Consider the following 18,836-nt stretch of genomic DNA (forward strand, 5'->3'; position numbering starts at 1 on the left):
TGGTACGCAGAGGGTCCTGTGTGCCTTTATCAAGGGGTCTGGCTGTGAGCACAGAACCCGTGTCCTCATTAGAGCAATGGGCAAAGGAAGCCCGGAGAAGCTGCCAAACACAGATACAGAACCCAGGCCGTGTCCACATACTCTGTCCACTTGGAGAAGCAACAGGATGTGTCCGTTGTCTGTCCTGCCCCTGAAGAAATGACAAATGTGATCTCTACCCTCTACCCTTGGGAGGCCCCCAAGAACCAGCCATTTAGCCGAGAAGAATCCTGATCAGGGCTGCTGGGGGGAGGGAAGGGGCAGCGTTCCCAGGGAATTTCAGCTTCTTTGGGGGTAGGGATTATGTGCTGCGGGTAAGGAGAGACCTTGGGTTACTCAGAGGGGAGGCCACTGTTGAGACTTGCAGACAGCAAAGGGCAAGTGATGTCCAAAGGAGGAGGCGCCTGCTGTCCTTGATTCCTACCCATACCCCTGACCAAGTAACTTGGTTAGCTAGCTTTGTCCTTTTGTGCAGTTCCCAGAGATCTAGCTGCCCATTCGGTCACCCAGCAAACATTTGTCGGCCCTTCTGTGTGAGTCAGGCTCTAAGATTAGTAAACCACAGTCTCTGTCCCACTACACACGCAAACATGTGGAAGTAGGGGGTTAGCAGTGGAGGTGTGTGGGGAAAGATGGGGGGCTCAGAAAGAGTTTTCACAGCATGGCCTCCAACCAGCCCAACTGAGCCCGCAAAAGGCAAGGCCACCAGAACAGAGCCACATGTGCCCTCTGTCACCCCCTTGGACCCCTCAGCAACCACAGGGCAGGACAAGAGGGAGCTAGACCTTGGTTTGGACCCTGGCTCTGCCACTGACGAGCTGTGAGACTATGGGCTAGTTACCCAAGCTCTCTGAGTCTGCTCCCTCTTTGTAAAATGTAATAATCATACCTGTCTCATAGGGCTCACTGGTTTCTTGGGGCTGCTGCAACCAGTTATCACAAAGTTGACAGCTTAAAATAACAGAAATTTAGCCCAGATCAGCGTGGCTCAGGTGTTTGAGTGTGGTCCTGCAAAGTGAAAGGCTGCCAGTTCGACTCTCAGTCAGAGCACATGCCCAGGTTGTGGGTTCAGCCCCCTGTCGTGGCGTGTGCAAGAGGCAACTGATCAATGTTTTCTCTTTCTCCCTTCCTTTCCTTCTCTCTAAAAATAAAGAAATAAAATCTTTTTTAAAAATAACAAAAGTTTATCCTCTCACATCCTGGAGGCCAGAAATTTGAATCAAGAAGTCAACTGGGCCATACTCTCCCTGGAGGTCCTAGGGGAGAACCCTTCCTCGCCCTGTACAGCTCACGGTGGCTCCTTCTTTGCTTCTGCCTTACATGGTCTATTCTCCCCGTGTGTCTTCTCTTCTGCCTCTTATAAGGATACTCGTGATTGGACTTGGGGCCCACCTGGATAATCAAGCACTCTCCTTAATTTAATTACATCTACAAAGATGCTTTTTTCCAAATAGGGTCATGTTTGCAGGTTCTGGGGTTAGGACCTGGGTATACCTTTGGGGGCCACCAGTCAGACTCTACAACAAAGGGCCATTGTGAGACTCAAGGACTAAGCTGCCTAGAAGAAAGGGGGTTGCCCGGAGCCCAGCTATATAGGGAGTACCCAGTAAATGAGGGTGGTTTTCACTGCGAGTGAAATGACATGCTTGTTAAGAAATAAACTGTAATGAAAGTAGATGATAGCAAAGCCTCATAACAAGAGGCAAAGTGTGCATGAGTGACAGACAATGAGAAATAGAAATGGGTGAGGGGTCTGCCAGGGGCAGGGAGATGGAGACTGAGGGAGTTTCATGGGGGAGAGGGGAAAACTTCAGGCTAGAGTGGCCAAGAGCTACGTCCAAGGGCATTGGCCAAGGTGTAGGCAGGGTTGGGCTGCTATTGCTCACAGGACTTCCTATGCAAACACAGGTTTGGGCTTTCTTCCATAGGTGCTGGGAGATCTGGGTCAGGGCTGGTGTGATTCCAACTATACCTGCACCTTCGTTAGCGGGCGGTGGGGGTGGGGGTGGGGTGGGGACTGTAGAGTCAGGAGGCAGGAATCTGAAAGAGGAAGAGAGTTTTCAAGGGCCTCCAGTGGCTTGACAGGGGCCTCAGGTTCACAAGAATACCAGGAAGGAAGGAATGACATCCCTTTGTCAGATAAGGAAGCCAAGCCCTAAAACCAAAGCAACTAACCCAAGATAGGACATCAGCACAAACTGAAACTGAACCTGGCTCTAAATCTTGCTGGGAAAGTGGCTTGCCAGGCAGGCCCCAGGACCACCCGTCAGCCTAATCCATCCATTACTCTTATCACTCATCTGATAAGCCATCCAATCCATTCAACGGTATCAACCACCCACCCTCCAGTCAACTATCACTGGGGTCAGGACTGTGACCTTGGCCTCTAAACTGCCGGGGTGGAATAAGAAAGAGTTGGAATGCTTAGTCAATGTTTACTGAGTTCTTACTGGGGGCTGGCCCTGAGCCAACTGCTGGACACAGGGTCTCTCATTTAATTTGTCTGGCGTCCTTAGGAGGTAGGTATTCTTCCTGTCCCCACTCTACAAAGATAGGGGAACTGGGGCTTAGAGAAGTAAATGCCCAGGTGAGTGACTCATAAAGAAAGGAAAAAGCAGATCTGTGATGTGGACACAGTTCAATCTGACCCAAGGGTCCCTACCCTTAACCAGCAGATGGGATTACCCTAGAGGGCCCCTGAAAACTGCCCCACCCTGGGGGTTAGGGTATGTAATAGAGGGCTTTGTCCCACTGGGGCACATCTGTTACACCCTTGCCAGAAGTGGGCCCAACTATAAAACTAGAGGATGCCAGGGACTCTGTAAAGCTTGGTGTGCTGGAAGAAGAGGAGGAGGTAGCCTCTGTCCCTCCCAGCGTGGCCTCCCATCACCCACACCCAGCCCTGTAGCAACTCGGCCCCAAAGCCAAAGCTGCAACCAGTGCAACCGCAGCCACCACTGCCAGAACTGCAGCTGGAGCTGCAGCTGGAGCAAGAGTGACAGCTGAAGCCAGAGCTCCAGCCACCATTGCCCACCAGGCCACCAGAGCCAGAGTCCAAGCCCCAGCCCACCACCAAGACAGCACAAACACACTATGCATTCCCACCACTGCTGCATGCAACCTACCACCCATTCCTGCAGTTGCACCAAGAAAAGAAAAAACTTGGAAGGAAAAGTGAACAAGAGGAAAATGGTCAAGAGGAGCCAGTAGGTGTACAAAACAAAGAAGTGAAGCTCAGGCCACAGAACTCCCCAGGTGAGGGGGGCTGTCCAGCCTGACACTGGGCACAGTGAGGTGAAGGCTGCAGCCTCCAGGCTACAGCACAGAGGAACCACAGGCAATGCTAAAGAAGGAGAGTGAAAACTATGGGAGTTTTACACATGATGCATTTTGCTGGACTAGTTCTTCAAATAAGTTGGATGGGTTGATCGGGAAGGTGGACAGGTGCCAGGTTAGCTGGGTGAAAGGATGAATGGGTGGATGGGAGGCCAGTGAATAAGTAATTCATTAGAAGGGTGGTTAGGTGAAGAGATATGGTAGAAGGGTTAATGACTGCTTCAATGGACTGATGGATGGGTAGAGGGATGGACTGGAGAATGCGTCAGTTGAATGAGTGGAAGGTCTGGATGTGGTTGATGAGTATCGGATAGTGAATTAGTTAAATAATTGACCAGGTAAGTGGATGACTAGATCATCGCGGACAATCCGATGGGTAGGTGAACTGACAGATGGTTAAGTGGATGGATGAATTGAATGGACCAACGGGTGGAAGAACATATATTTGGACTGAAACTAGATGGGTAGCCTGGTCATAGCTGAAAGAATGAAATAAATGTTGGATAAAAAGACTGGGATGACTCATGGACGGGCCACAAGCCAACCCAGTGTTTTTATCTTTTCACCCAGTGATTTTAAATGGTTGGGATGGATGGATTCATAGATCAAAAGGAACTTGGTGAAAGTCTATGCTCTTTCCATGTCCATATTTGATTACAAATGAGCAGTACAAGACCGAAAGGAGAGGGCTAGTAACTTCATGAAGTACAACTGTTAAAGGTCCCTTTCCTATTCCTTCCACTTAGGGCGGAAACACAACTGAGATCGCACTCCATGGCTTGCTCCTGTGCCTGTTCCACCCAAATGAGAAACACCATCACACATGGACTGCTAGAAGGAAGTCAAACTTTTTGCAGGAAGATGTTACAAGTGATTTCTATGTGGCAATGATTAAAGCTGTACATTGGGTGACTTTCCTTGAGTCGGCATTTTGAATTCACTAAGGCTGTTGTGTTTGGGGAGCGCAAAGCAGAAAAGCTGGGACGTGCACCTTGTGATGACGCCTCATGGAAGTGTAAGGAGCCATGCCAGCACAGGGGCAGAAATGAATGGAGGGTGGAGACACCAAGAAGTTTTCAAAGTAGAGGGCAACACTCTGCTTGTGCAGAGCCCTCCTTTGCCCTATATGCTCACTCGTTTGTGTATGCAAGTGTGCACACACAGGATCCCTCGGGCCCATACACTGTTGATGTGATCCAAACACAGCAGCCAGCCGAGGTATGGCAGGAGACAGGCAGGAAGAGTGAAGCAAGGTGACATGACGCAGAGCAACTCTGACGGGGTTCCAGGCCGAGGAAACAGCATGTGCAAAAGCCTCAAGGGGGGAAACAACTTGGGGTGTTCCGATGACTGGAGTAGCTGGTTCAGGCTACACAGATGGCAGGGGAGGAGGTGGGAATGCCAGGAAGGGCCAGGCTATGCAGCGGTCACAGGCTGTGGAGAGCTTGGACATTATATTGGCTGCAAGTGACAAGGTCTAATGTGTATTTAAAGATTGTGCTGGCTGCTGTGTAGAGGCTGAATTGTAGAGGGCGGAAGGGACAAGAGGAAGAGCCATTGGTAGGTTGTGGCTAGGAGAGAGGGATGGAAGGATGGCACCGGAGATCTCCAATACGAATGGGCTGAAGGAGCGAGTTCCTCCTTCAGCAAACATTTACTGGGTGCCTACTTATAAAGGCATTGGACTAGCAAGGGAAGAGGAAGGTGAAGAGAGACCTACAGGAGCACAGGTTCCAAATGAATTAGGAGATAAGATAGTGTCATTAAATGATTACACCAATTATCAAGAGAAAACTTGGGCTTTCTCATCTACAAAATGGGTCTCTTGTTGGAAGGCTAGAGGGTTCAGTGAGATCATGTGTGTGAAGTTGTATCTAGGCCCAGAACATAGTTATCACAAAATGTCATAATGACACTTTGCTATTATTAACTGGGCATATAAAGTACTAGACAAATTTTTTTTTTAATGTTAGTTGCCAGATAAAAGGATTAAGGAATGGTCAGGGTCCCATGTAGATTACCTTCTGACCTTCAAACCCACAAACCTTGGCTTTAGGGTCAGACTCGGGTTTACACTGGCTCCCACACTCCTAGCTGGGGGGCCTCGGGCTAGTCACATTCGCTCTGAGACTGACGTGTCTCATCTGCCTAGCAGGGTGATAATTCCAGCCTTGGGGAGATCAGCAGCCACAGGAGTGTGAAGGCACCTAGCGCAGGACTGGCACACGGTTGCTCTTACTCCCTTTTGCGTATCATTTGGCATTTGGGCTGAAGGAATGAGATAGAACATGTGGTGATGGAGGACGGAGCAAACGTGGACTTGGGAGGGTGTTTGCAGTGCAGGGAGAGGGACCAAAAGGGGGGCTTACTGTGGTGGTCATTTGTCTGTAACAGACACATATATCATTTCTTTAAAAAAAATAATTGCATTCCTTCCATTACCACTTGATTACATATGTCATTTCATTGTGACTAATATAATATGTCGATTATAGCTCAATAAAAAAAGGAAGTCTGAGTTTTGCAGAACAAGCAGTGGCATGCTGTGGAAGGTCCTCTTTCAGAGCTCGACTGTGTGGCCTTAGCAAGTCATTTCCTCTCTCTGTGCCCCCGTCACCTCCTCTGTAAAATGGGAGGCTAAAGTGCCTCCCTCGAGGAGTCGCTGGGAGTCTGCCGAGATGATGATCATGCAGGCATCTAGCAGAGGGTCTGGGACACAGTCTGCATGTACAGCAGGGAATGTTCCAGGTTGATACCACACACCTTCTTAGAGTGCGGGGAAGGGCCCAGTCAGGCTGAGGAAGTGACCATTTATTGAGCACCTACTAGGTGCCAGACCCTTGGACATAATATACTTCCACTGAGTCCACATATCCTCAGCAGGAGGTATTACTATTCCCACTTTACAGATGAAGAAGCTGAGACTCAGAAGTGAAATGATTTGATGAAAGCCTCCTGGAGGGCAGGTCTGGGATCGGAGATTCATCCTTTGCCCCAAACCTCCTGGTTCCTATTTAAAAATGTAAAACCACATAATCCCATGACAGTCATTGAAGTCACAGTGCAAAAGAGTTTGGAAAGCACTTCTAGGGAGCACGTTTAAGGGAGAAGGTAGAGAAAGCGGGTCTGAGCACAAGGTCAGGGACTCTGAGCTCCGCTCACCAGAGGACTTCCCTATTCTCTGAACAGGTCCTTTTATAATATGACCACTGAAGGTGTAGAGACATGGTCTCTACAACAGAGGAAGTGAACTGGGAAGCAGACAGACTGGGTCACATTCATGGCTTATAGACCCATCTTAACCCCACATTTCCCTGAAACCAACATGCAGAAAAAAAGGGGACAGATACCCAGTCACATATCAAAGAAGTCACCACTCAAACCCACTCAGATCCAGTGACCTAGGTTCATTTGAGGACTCCCAAATACATATACACCCTCCCATGCACACGGGCCGGCTCTCGCCCGCCTCCCCTCTCACACTGAAACACTCAAGCAAGCACTCACAGGCACACAGCCACCCTCCCACAGTCGGACACATGATGACAAGAGGAAAAACATCAAACCACAGATTCATTCTTTCACTCGTTTGGTTTGGGGTGGGGCAGCAGTAGTTTGAGGGCAGGCCTGCTGGAGACCCAAATTCAGGAAACAGAAACAGACACTCAATTCAGCCACTGAGAGGCTATGCAGATTCTGAAGGCAACCTATCTGACTTTTCTGGTTAATTTCGGTGGGGTACTGGAGTACGGTGAGGTCTGTGGTAGGACTGTGTTCAGCTGCCTGGGGCACCGTCACTGCTGCAGGCCCTAGATGTCATTGGGAGGCCCAGCAGTCCTGGGGGAGGAGGGAGCAGTCAAAGAAGAGGGTGCAGTGCCTGCGATGAGATGCGCATTTGAGATATGATTCAGGATGAAAACATACATCAAACTCTACAGCTACACAGACTGAGTCAACTCCAAGCTCCCCCATTCCCTCTCTGGGTGATACCAGGCCTGTCCCTTAACCTCCCTGAGCCTCTCTCTCTGTACCTCATGCTTTGTGAAGAGGTTCCAAGGGACCACGCTGTTCTTGACGGCTGCATCCCAGGTACTTGTGCACATTAGACGCTCAGTGATTATTTGTTGAATACATGAAAGATCAGGCATTAAAGCAACGGCGAGATGCCACTTGGGTATCTGTTGAATGGGCCAAAATGGAAATGGTTTGATAAAAACTAGTACTGGTGAAGGCACGGGGAAGCGCATAAGGCCAAGTGCCACTGCCAAGAGGGTGAAGGTGCATGGCACGTCGGTGGACAACCGATGGTGTCTGTTGAAGTGCTTCTCACACGGGTGCTGAGACGCTCTGCTCTATGGGGAGGTGCAGGGCCACATTGTTTGCAAGAGCAGAAAACTGGAAACAATGTATGTGCCCATCCATGGGCGACAGCTAAATGAACACTGAGGAGGCAGTTTAAAAAATATTATGTAGTTTTTTAAAGGAATGAGGTTGATCTTTTTGTGATCTATCCAGGTTGCCAGGATATGTTGTTGGGTGAAAAGGGCAATATAGAGAAAGATACAACATTTATAGAGGAAAAAATTCTACACAAAGCAACACTGTATTCTTATGGGAGAAAATGCAGTATGTAAATGCATACAAAAAGATCTGGAAGGACACACGTCTTGGGAGGGAAAATGCTTTAGTTATTTTATACAAGGAAATAATAAAGTAAATTAAGGGAGAGAAAAGAAATGTGCATCAGTGAAGCATCTAGTAGGACAGCAAGTGCTCGGCAAAGATTTGTTGGCTCTGAAAAGAGATAATACAAAAATGTTGAGCATAAACTCTGTTACTGCAAAATGCTATCTTCACTCTAGCCAATGGCATCAGATCCTTTCTGGGCTTGATAATCTGGGCAAGGTGACTCAGAAGGCTTTCCCCACAGGGACTCTCTGCCCTGGGCAGGGAGAGGCTAAGTCCGGCCCATTGCCTTCCGGGCAGCCAAGCCTCTGCCTGTAAACCATTCTGGTGGCCCTGAGTGCCTCTCCTGCTTAGCTTAGGCTCATCTCCTGCCATCTGCCACTCAGGTCCTCAGTTTTTTTCTCCAGACCTGTGTCTGTGCTGTGCTCTGCCAGGAGTGGCCTCCCTTCTTTTCCTTGGGTTAAATCCCACTTGTTCTTTAAAATTCAGGTCAAGGATCACCTCCTTCCAGGGCCTGCTCAGGGCCCTGCTGGCTTGGCCAGGTGCCTACTCTTACACCAGCAGACACTGGGCTTTGCCATGTCATGGGCCAGTTAAATCTGCTGCTGGTCAGTGTGCCCCAAAACAAGACAGCTCCTCACACTGAGAGAACCAGGCCAAATTCAACCTCTTGTCGTGGCTCCCACCGCCCTCAACAGCTTTCTCACAGAGAGGGGTCCATAAGCCGAGGAGTCTTCCTGCCCCCTACTCTCCATGTGCCCAGCCTGCCCTGTGTCAGTTCTTATCTAATCTCAGAGATTCTGCAAATTCTACCTCCACCCCCCATGTCAACTGCAAGGTTATCTGCTACTGCTTCTTGTTGTCAGCTGCTGAAACCTAACTTGCCACTTCAGAAATGGGGTAGGGTGGGAACCCAGAGCAGCTTATTAGAAAAGTACGTAAACATAGCTGTGAATAGGTTCGGGCAAGGTCCTGAGGATTTGCTGATGACAAGGCACTGGAGCTGCTTCGTGAGGCAGTTCTTAGAGCCACTGGATCAAGTGGATTTGCCCGAAGCCACAGTGCTGATAGGGGTGGGTGGGGACCCGCGACCGGAGCCAGGTCTGTCTGGACTCCACAGCCAGTGCTCTCAGAAATCCTCTTTCCAGCCCCTCCTGTTTTGGATTCTTAACACAATAATGGTGGCTACTTTCTGAAAGCTGGTTAGTACCAGCTACTTCTCATCTCTGACCAATGTCTCCTTTCCTCACCTGTCACGCAGGGATAAATGGGCCTGCTGGAAGGCTCTCATCACGTCTCCCCAGGACTGCGGAGGAGCCAGCCTGTCATCACGTTGGAGTCCGGCCGCCGGCTTGTGTTGTCACTCCCTGGCCTTTCGGTCTCCTCTGCCCAAGAGGAGAAGCTTCTTCTTGGCCTCAAGCGTCCCCAGCTAGCTGCAAAGCCCCCCTCCACTAAGGCATATAATCTCCCCTGCTGTTGGGAGGGGCTGGGACTCCCGTCTACCACACACAGTGAAGTGGGGCTCCCCCAAAACACCTTCACCAAGTTCCACCAGCTCCCTAAATGGTGCTTTCTCATCTGGTAAGTGGCGACACCTAATTTGCAGAACCATGAAAAAGAGAAAATAAGACAATGTACCACAAAAATTGTCACCAGCAAATGGTGATCCCCTTCCCAAGGTCTCCAGCGGCAAAACGGCCGACCCAGAGCTCAGGCCTCCGGAAGCACGAATGTCCCAGTGCTTCCTCAGAGGTGTCTTGACACCCCTTTCAGGGGCTAGAGTGCTGACATCCTGGGTGGGGGAGGTGCGCTCAGGGTCAGCTGTGAGGTATGTCCCAAGGTCCCTACTGAAGGTCATCTTGGCTAAAGTCCAAACTGTCTGGAAGGTCGGCAGCCAGAGGGATCTTTCTTTCCACACTCAATCCTACAGTGTCCCCTGGGCTTTCGGGTTTGTTTCCTGCAGTCAAGGTGAAATCCAAACCCCTCCTGCCTCCCAGCAAGGCCCTGCCCCATCAAGTGGCTGAGCCCTAGGCCTCACCCCTGCACTCCCCTGTGCTCTCTACGCACGTGGCCTTTCTCACCCCTCAGCATGCCACTTCACCCCCACCTCAGGGCCTTGGCACCGGCACCAGCTCTTCTACCTGCAGTCCTTGTCACTTGCTTTTAGAAAGACCTCAATTCTCATGTCGCCATCTCCGAGGGGCTTCCCTGACGACGTTATCTCGCTCCTCCCCCACCCCATAAACATCTTGTGACACCCTTTCTCCATGTTTATTTCCCACATAGCACTTACCACGATCTGAAAAGACCCTGTGAATTTACTGTCTGTCTCCCCTAGGTCTGCTAGAAGAACCTTAAGTCCTCAGTGCCTAGCAGACAGTAGGCACTCAATAAATACCTGCTGGATAAATACTGAAGAAGTGAAACAGATATGTTATTACCCTCATATTGCAGATAAGGAAACTGAAGCACAGAGGAAGTAAAGCCTGCCCCAGGTCACATGCTTATTAAGTGACAGATTTAAGCCCAGGCTGGCTGAGAGCAGAATCCATGCTCTCCACCCCACTGTTTGGGGCTCCCCAGAAGCACAGACTCCCATGGGAATGCTGGCTGCCCCCAGAGTTGGAAGAGGACTGCTGAGGAGTACTGGGTGAGAGAGCAGTTTCAATATGACACTTCCTGACCAGGTGCTGCTTTTCCCAGCAGGACTTTGCCAGTTGAGGGGTGGGGAAACCCTATGAAATTGAGTTCCTTGGGCTGGGCCCCTTACAAGGCCTGCCAAGTTGGGGAAGAGAACCTTCCCACATGTCTGGCTGTGGCCGAGCAAGCTGTGGACACAGGGCTGACGCTGTAGCGAGAAGTCATGTATGCTGAGCACGTTTTCTGTGCTTGGCACTTTGCTTCAGGCTTTGCATGCATTGCTGCTCTATGGGGTATGATACTTCCACAACACTTTTTTTTTTCCAGAATTCATTTTGAAGATGGGTCAAATGAGGCCCAAAGAGGAGAGCTGCTTGCTCAAGATCACACATCTGGGAAGCAGTAGTCCTGGAGTCCACACGCAGTCCCGTCTTGCTGTGGACTCTGAGCTCCACAGGGCTGCCATGCCCCTTAGCTTCACATGAGCCTAGCACCAGTCCTCCAGGGAGAACGGCCAGGAGGCAGATGCTTGGCAATCAGCATATTTCTTTTTTCCTTTTGGCATCTAGATTTGGTTTCATTTTGAACTCAGAGCTTCAGAAAATGAAAACAAAGCTGTAGTAACCGTCAATGTTGGCACTGAAGAGAACCCACGTGGGTTAAGCAACTAGGTCCTGACTCACCACGCTTTCACAACCAGGATCTGGCCAGGTTGGAGCATGGGGCTAGTCCCATTGTGCAGGCAAGGAAACTGAGACTCAGTAGGGCCCAAAGCCACAAAGGGCAAGACGGAGGCTTGAATGCCAAGACCTGGTGCTCACCAAGCTCATAAATAAGAGGGAAGCTGGCAGACCTGCACCCACTCTTTCCCAGGCTGGCTCAGGATCCAAATGAACCTCTGATTTATTTCCGTGACATCTACTAGTTTTCCAGAAGACAGATGAGGATTTGAGAACACCAGGTCAGGGGGAGGGAGTTTACAATGCAGTGGGCAAGGACAAAAGCTCTGGGGTCTAATATCCTGTGTATTAATCTCAGCTCTGCCCCTCTTAAGCTGTGTACCCCTAGGCAAGTGTCTCCCCTCAGCCTCAGTTTCTCCATCTGTAAAATGGGCAGGTTGGAATGTTGTATGCCAATCCAATAGTCTAAGGAGTATAAAGCATTTATCACACAGTCAGCTTAGGCCAATGTATCACAGGTATCAGTAAATGAAATGAAGGAAGGGGCCCCACAGGGATGGGTGGGAGGGTATCAGCAAGAAGGAAGGAGCAAGACAAGGAGGCCCCAGTCCTGATGGAAAAGGGGTGGCTCTCCCAAGTAGCCAAGGAAACTCTCCATGGGGGCTGAGGGCATATGGGCCATCAGCTATTTATAGATCTCCCTCTGCCCAGAGGCCTGCCAAGGAGACACGTTGGCAGGAAGACAAGTCATGTAGGAGCCAGACCAGCCTGGTGACTTTCTCTGGGCCTGGACTACCTGCCCCGGCTCAAGCGAGAAGAAAAGGAGGTGCTACCCCTCTCCACGGCCAACATCTAGGAGCCTGGCTTCCCCAGTGAAACTCTTCTCCTGCTCTGCCTGTGCCTCTTCTAATCTGTGCTCCCTGGTCTAGGACTTCTAAGATGGGCATAAGGAATGAAGCCATGTATCTGTGGGCTCCAAAGCACTGCCACACCCACAGGCACCCTTGGGTGAAAAACAGCAACAACAAACACCTAATGAATGCTTATTATAAGCCAGGGACTATTCTAAGCACTTGACCAACCCATGATCACTCATTTAATCCCTACCGCTGCAAGGGAGGTACTATTATTATGTTTCACAGGTGAAGAAACCAAGGCAGAGGGGTTAATTACATGTTCAAGAGCACAAGGCTAGAAAGTTGAAGACGTAGAATTAAAACCCAGGTAGTTTGAATCCCACGGTCCAGCTCTGGAATGACCACAGCCCCTGACCACTGGCACATGCATGGCTCTGCATCTTTGTCATCCTCTGCACACAAATATGTGCATATGCACGCACACACAACCTGGGACCACCACATCAATGACCAACACTAGCTGCTGTCACACACAACTCAGGGAGCCAATGGAGTCCTAAGCAAGATTGATTCTGGGCCACCTCCTGCACCCCCTGTTTCAAGGGGAAACAGGAGGGGGTAAACACCAGGCAAGAAGGCAGGCAGGAAAACCAGGCATCAGGGCTTCAAGAAGAGGAGCTGGCCAGGCTGCTTGAGAGCTGCCTGTAGAGGGCAGTGTGTGCCAGCGTGAGGCCAGTCACCATGCCCTTCATCAGTCCAGTGTTCTAACTCCCTCCAGACTCTGAGACTTCCCACCCACCAGCCTTAACCCTTATTCCCTCTTCTTTTCCTTCAAAAGTACATATTTCAGTCAGGTACCTACTCCACGCCTTTCTACTATAGACAGGAACACTGGATCACACACAAATGTACAAAGTATAGCCCACATCACCATCCCTACCTCGCCCAAGCCCAAGGTGTGAGTGCCAGGTAAAGCAGATGCTTCACTGAGAGTGGGAGGGGAATCTACAACGAAGAAGTTGGGGAAGAGAAGGGCTGCCCAAGATAAAACAGTAGGTTTTAAGAGTCATCACATGAACCATCTTTTCACTGGGCGCCAAAGTACACTTGGGGTGCACAGCTGCTCTCTAACCAAAATAAAAGGAGGAGGGTGAGTCTCCTCCAGAGCTTCCCATCTGCCAGTCACTGCAAACCAGAGCCCCTCCCCGAGCCTCAGTTTCTCGACAAAGGAGGACAGCCAAGTCCTCCGGGGACCTTGCCGGCCCCGCCCAGTTTCTGAGGAACTCGAAGCGCAGTGGAGGTGCCCCTCCTGCGCTACCGAAGGGTTCCTCCGAAGCCTTGTGGTCAGGCCACGACTTCCTGGGAAGCCCAAGCCAAGACCAGGGACAGCGGCAGGCAGGGAGGAGTGTGGGGGTGGGCCTCCTGGGCCCCCACCCCCCAGGCTCATGGACTACGGGGTAAGGGCAATAGCCGTAGTCCCGAGGGGTCAAAGGCTGGGATCTTCAGGCAGGACCCCAGGTTGGGTGGAGGGGTCTGGCTCGAGCAGAGTAGAAGACAAGAGATCTGCTGAGTTGGGTGCTGAGACACTTGGCCGGGAGAGGCGTGTCAGGGCTAGTCTAGAGCATCCCAAAGGGCTAGGTTGCAGAAATCTGTAACCGAAGGCAGGGGGGCGAAACAGGGGCTGCAAGTCCAAACGCTGCAGCCGAGAAGTGGCTAGGCGGTTCAGGGGCGGGGCCAGAGACCTTGATGGAGGGTTCCTAGGGCAGGTGCGATGTTAAGCCAGAGCAGTGGGCCTCCCACGGGAGAGTCTCCAGTGTATGAAAAGGTCGAGCTGGTGTGGCTTCCAACGCAGAAAAAGAAACCGAAAGTGGCGCGGAAGAAGAGAGCCTGCAGGAGGGGGGTGGAGCCTGTAAGGGGAGGGGCCTCCTGTAGATGGACCCCGCCCCCCAAGCTGATTTAAAAGACTGGTGCAGGGGCGGGCTCCGAGCAGAGCGAGCTGCGGCCGAGGCAGCTGCACGCCTCCCGGTCCCGGAGCATGCGTGAGAGCCGCCCCGGAGCCCCCTGCCGCCCCTCCCGCGGTGCCCCTCGCCCTGCCGCCAGGTGAGCTGTGCACTGGGCAAGGAAGCGGGAGGGAGAGGGGGTAAACTAAAAGGAAAGGACAGCAGAGTGCCAGACTGGCCTCAGGGCCACCAGGCCCCTGGCCCCCGCCGGCTCCACCCTGGCAGCCCCCCGCGCATGGGGTTCCCGCAGCACAGCTTTTCTTCTGCCTTTGCCCAGATCTCTCGGAAGAGGTGCCAATACCCCGCCTGGCCAGCAGGCGGCGAGCCGAGGGCCAACCCCATAGTTCAGACAGGCTATTCCCTGGCAGCTCTCTCCACGCCCCCCTCGCTTATCCAAACTCTGTGCCGGCTTGAGGCTGGACCCTGCCCCCATCAAGTCCCCACTGCCTGGAAGAGCTCTGCGCACTGGGAAGTGTATTTTCTAGACCACTAAGGCTCTAAGGGGCCGCACGTAATTGGTCCTATGCCCTCGGCTCTTTAGTGTCGGCGGCTCAGCCTTAAACTCCACACATTCCCGGCTGCCTCGCGGCCCCTCACCTGTACAGCCCACCCAAACTCTCCACTCACTGCCTCTGTTTCCCCTATCAGCGCACCCCCGGACGCTATGGCCCACCCCTCCTGCTGGCCCCTCGTGTAGGATGGTAGCACACAACCAGGTGGCAGCCGACAATGCAATCTCCACGGCAGCAGAGCCCCGACGGCGGCCAGAGCCTTCCTCTTCCTCCTCCTCGCCTGTGGCCCCTGTGCGCCCGCGGCCCTGCCCGGCAATCCCAGCTCCGGCCCCAGGTGACACACACTTCCGCACCTTTCGCTCACACGCCGAATACCGGCGCATCACCCGTACCAGTGCACTCTTGGACGCCTGCGGCTTCTATTGGGGACCCCTGAGCGTGCACGGAGCGCACGAGCGACTTCGCGCAGAGCCCGTGGGCACCTTCTTGGTACGCGACAGCCGCCAGCGGAACTGCTTCTTCGCCCTCAGCGTGAAGATGGCCTCGGGCCCCACAAGCATACGCGTGCACTTCCAGGCTGGCCGCTTCCATCTGGATGGCAGCCGGGAGAGCTTCGATTGCCTCTTCGAGCTGCTCGAGCACTACGTGGCGGCGCCGCGCCGCATGTTGGGGGCCCCTCTTCGCCAGCGCCGGGTCCGGCCACTGCAGGAGCTGTGTCGCCAGCGCATCGTGGCCACTGTGGGCCGCGAGAACCTGGCCCGCATCCCCCTCAACCCCGTCCTCCGCGACTACTTGAGCTCTTTCCCCTTCCAGATCTGACCGGCCGCGCAGGCAGCATTAACTGGGGCTCCTTGTTATTATTTTAATTAATTATTATTTCCCTGGAACCACGTGGGTGCCCTCCCCCGCCTGGGTTGAAGGGAGCTTGGGGGGGGGGGCTAGGCCCCTCCCCCTCTTCGACTGGAGATGAGGCCGCTGACCCCTCCCCAACTCTTGGGGGCATGCCCCCTCCTGGTGCTCCCTCTGGGTCCCCCTGGTTGTAGTAGCAGCTTAACTTAACTATCTGGGGCCAGGACCTGAACTTGTACCTCCTACCTCTTCATGTTTACATATACCCAGTATCTTTGCACAAACCAGGGGTTGGGGAGGGTCTCTGGCTTTATTTTTCTGCTGTGCAGAATCCTATTTTATATTTTTTACAACCAGTTTAGGTAATAAACTTTATTATGAAAAAAAATTTTTTTTTAAGAAAAAAGGTTTCTAGAGCATGTGCTTTGGTCAAAGGTTTTCCTTGGTTTTGAATGGGTCTTGGATCCATTCAAAATCCCTTGAAAGGGATCCTAAGACTGGCAGTTTGGCTGGAAGTGGTGTGTGATCCATGTTCTGTGGCTAAGAACCCTGCTTGGTTCCCCCCACAGTCTGGGTACTGTTGGTCTAGTTTTGGTATTGTGTGTCTGGGTAAAATGGCAGCTCATGGATGAGCACTTAATGTGTACCAGGCGCTATTTAGACTTTTACCTGCTTTCATTTACTTAATTCTACTGAGACAATTCTATCAAGTAAGGCTCTTAACCCCTTCTACAGAAAACAAGTGCAGGGGTAGATTTGCCTTTGGTCATTCCTGTGTCAAAGAAGACACTTGGGCCTTTTTTGGCTGTCCACACAGAATCTGAACTAGATGACAGAGAGAAATTTCCATTCTGTGACCACAATAACTTCCAGGAAGGGAGGGGGAGTGGAGGCTTGATGAGTTTTGAGAAGAACGTGTGGCACATTCTGAACTCAGCATCAAGGGTTCTCAACGAATATGTATCTCAACATGTTAGATGGGATGGAAGATACAGGGTTGGACCTGACTTCCCTCTTCCCGTCCAGTTCTGTCTTGTGTACTTTTCGGTGAACGCACAACTTGGAGTCACAAAGAGGCTTTGTGGTCTGTGGTGACGGGAGGGCCCTGCTGGTGGCTTTGGGCAATTCCCTTTGCCTCTTGGAGCCTCAGCATGGACCTCAAAAATGGGCTTGCTAGAGCAGGTGGAACCCTCAGCAGCAGGTGTTCAGGCGTCGCAGAGAAAGTGGTATTTCAGGAGTCAGGGGAGGGAATGGCTGTTCCAGGATGCTTGTGGGGCTGGTCTGCATCACTAGAAAGTCCCCATGACATGGGTTTTATGGCTACACCTCTGTCTGTGACCAGCCCGACAGATAAGCCATGCCAGCAGCTCTGCTGTGCTGCCGTACCCAATGAATTGAGTCATTCTCAGGTTTAGGGTTAAGTAGACGTCGCACTTCACTTTTAGAAGTTAGAACAGTCCTCTGCAGACTTGGACATGCTTGTATTGGAGTGTCCTATTATTTAATAATACCTTTCAGACTTGAAAGTGTGGCAGAAAATTAACTTGAGACCTGGAGCTGCCCATACTTGTCTTGGATATTATATAGTTTTCAGGCTTCAAAGTTAAGGATGGCCAGGAGAGATATAGGATCTCAGAGAGCTTTGGAAATTTCATCCTTTAATAAGGTGGGGTGGGAGGGAATGAGGTGACGTCTTATCTCTGGCTCCAGGGAATCGCTGCTTTCCCTTTTAACCATCCTCCTACCCTTTGTTCTCTTCTGTGTGGATCAAGTTCTGTCCTTGTTCCGACTTCCTGTCTCCTACCTAGTCTGAACAGTGCCTGAAGAAACAGAGAAATCCAAGAAGGCAGTGCTTGGGCATACCACAGACACTTAGTGAGTTCTTACTGTGTGCAGGGCCCTGTGCTGTCCTGTTTAATCCTGACCAACTAGCCTGTAAGTTAGAAACCTCCCGTTTTACAGGTGGGAAAACTGAGGCTCAGAGAGGCAAAGTAGGGCACACAACGAGTGGTGGAGCCAGATGTTCAAACTTAGATTGTACTGCCTCAGAGGCTGGGTACCACTAGGTAACAGCCTCCCATGAGGACCTAACGGTCGCAATAATAATAACAGCAGCAGCTGCTAACATTTACATAGAGCATTACTGTGTAGGAGCTATTCCAGGCCCCTAGTTACCTAGATTAAAACATTCAACCTTCACCCTAGCCTCATGACTTACTATTAACATCCATTTTACAGATGAGGAAACAGGTCTTCATCTATAGAGGATGCATTAGAAGGTAGTTGACAGTATTTTCAGGTTTTTCCTCCTTTTAAAAAAGTTTAAAAACAGCGTCTTCATTACACAAACCCATTCCCCCCAATCAAACCAGGAGCAAAGCAGCTAAGAAAGACGACTCCTTTGATCACACCTCCCAGATCTGGCCCCTTCTCTTTATTTAAAAAAATCTATACTAACATGTACAGTGGCTTAGCAGGACCTAGAAGTTTCCGGAAGCTGCACTCCAGGCCCGAGTGACTGAGACCCTGTGTAGACACCAGTGCAGAGGAAAAGGGCTGGGGGTGACGCAGTGTGTGCCCTGTGGCTTCCCCGGCGGTGCAGATTCTCCCTCATACCTCAGCTTCGTGATTCAGCAGCACTGACGTCAATTTACAAGAATGAAAAGTGAGAGGAGGATTTGTGTGGGGAGTGATGGGTCGGGGGCCCAGTGCTGCTGAGGAGGTACCCTCCCCAATGAGAGCTGGTGATCTGGGCTGCACGGGGATAGAGAATGGGAAAGCGGCAGCTCTCCAGCATGATGGGGGCAGCATGCAGGCGCAAGAACACTTCAACCCGCATCAAAGCCACCCCCGAGCCAGGGACTCTGATCCCCATTATAGAGATGAGGAAACGGAGGTGCAGAGAAGTATAGTCACTCAGGGACACACAGTCCAAACGTGGCAGCCAAGACCTGTGCCAGGTCCATCCCACTCTACAGGCCATTGGTTTCTTAAAGAGTGGGGGCGGGAAGGGGGAGGAATGCTGGGGAAATGCATGTTCCTAAGCTTCACCTCAGCCTGCTTGATCCTTCTAAGCTTATGAGTAGAACTGTTATTGTCCACAGCCAGGAAGTGGAGCACCGAGCCTCTTCCTGAGGTTGTGCACCTAAAGCACTTAGCACACAACCTGGCAATACATCTCTGAATGATGCAGTGCTCAGTAAACGATAGCTAAGTCCATGTAACACACAGCCACTG

At 51.5% G+C, this 18,836-nt stretch overlaps 1 protein-coding gene across 1 annotated transcript; it reads left to right on the top strand.

The window, feature by feature from the left end:
• The first annotated feature begins 14,201 nt into the window (after window positions 1-14,201).
• SOCS1 (suppressor of cytokine signaling 1) lies at window positions 14,202-15,981 on the top strand. The gene is made up of 2 exons (XM_028517684.2): window positions 14,202-14,338; window positions 14,887-15,981. Exon 2 carries the CDS (start codon window positions 14,937-14,939, stop codon window positions 15,567-15,569), a length of 633 nt encoding a protein of 210 aa, XP_028373485.1. The 5' UTR covers window positions 14,202-14,338; window positions 14,887-14,936; the 3' UTR covers window positions 15,570-15,981.
• The last annotated feature ends 2,855 nt before the right edge of the window (window positions 15,982-18,836 follow it).

Source organism: Phyllostomus discolor, chromosome 3 (assembly GCF_004126475.2).
Source record: "Phyllostomus discolor isolate MPI-MPIP mPhyDis1 chromosome 3, mPhyDis1.pri.v3, whole genome shotgun sequence".
Lineage (NCBI taxonomy): Eukaryota > Metazoa > Chordata > Mammalia > Chiroptera > Phyllostomidae > Phyllostomus > Phyllostomus discolor.

What these genes read in the sequence shown, in the direction of transcription:
- SOCS1 (XM_028517684.2), top strand. Translation starts at nt 14,937, where the DNA reads ATGGTAGCACACAACCAGGTGGCAGCCGACAATGCAATCTCCACGGCA.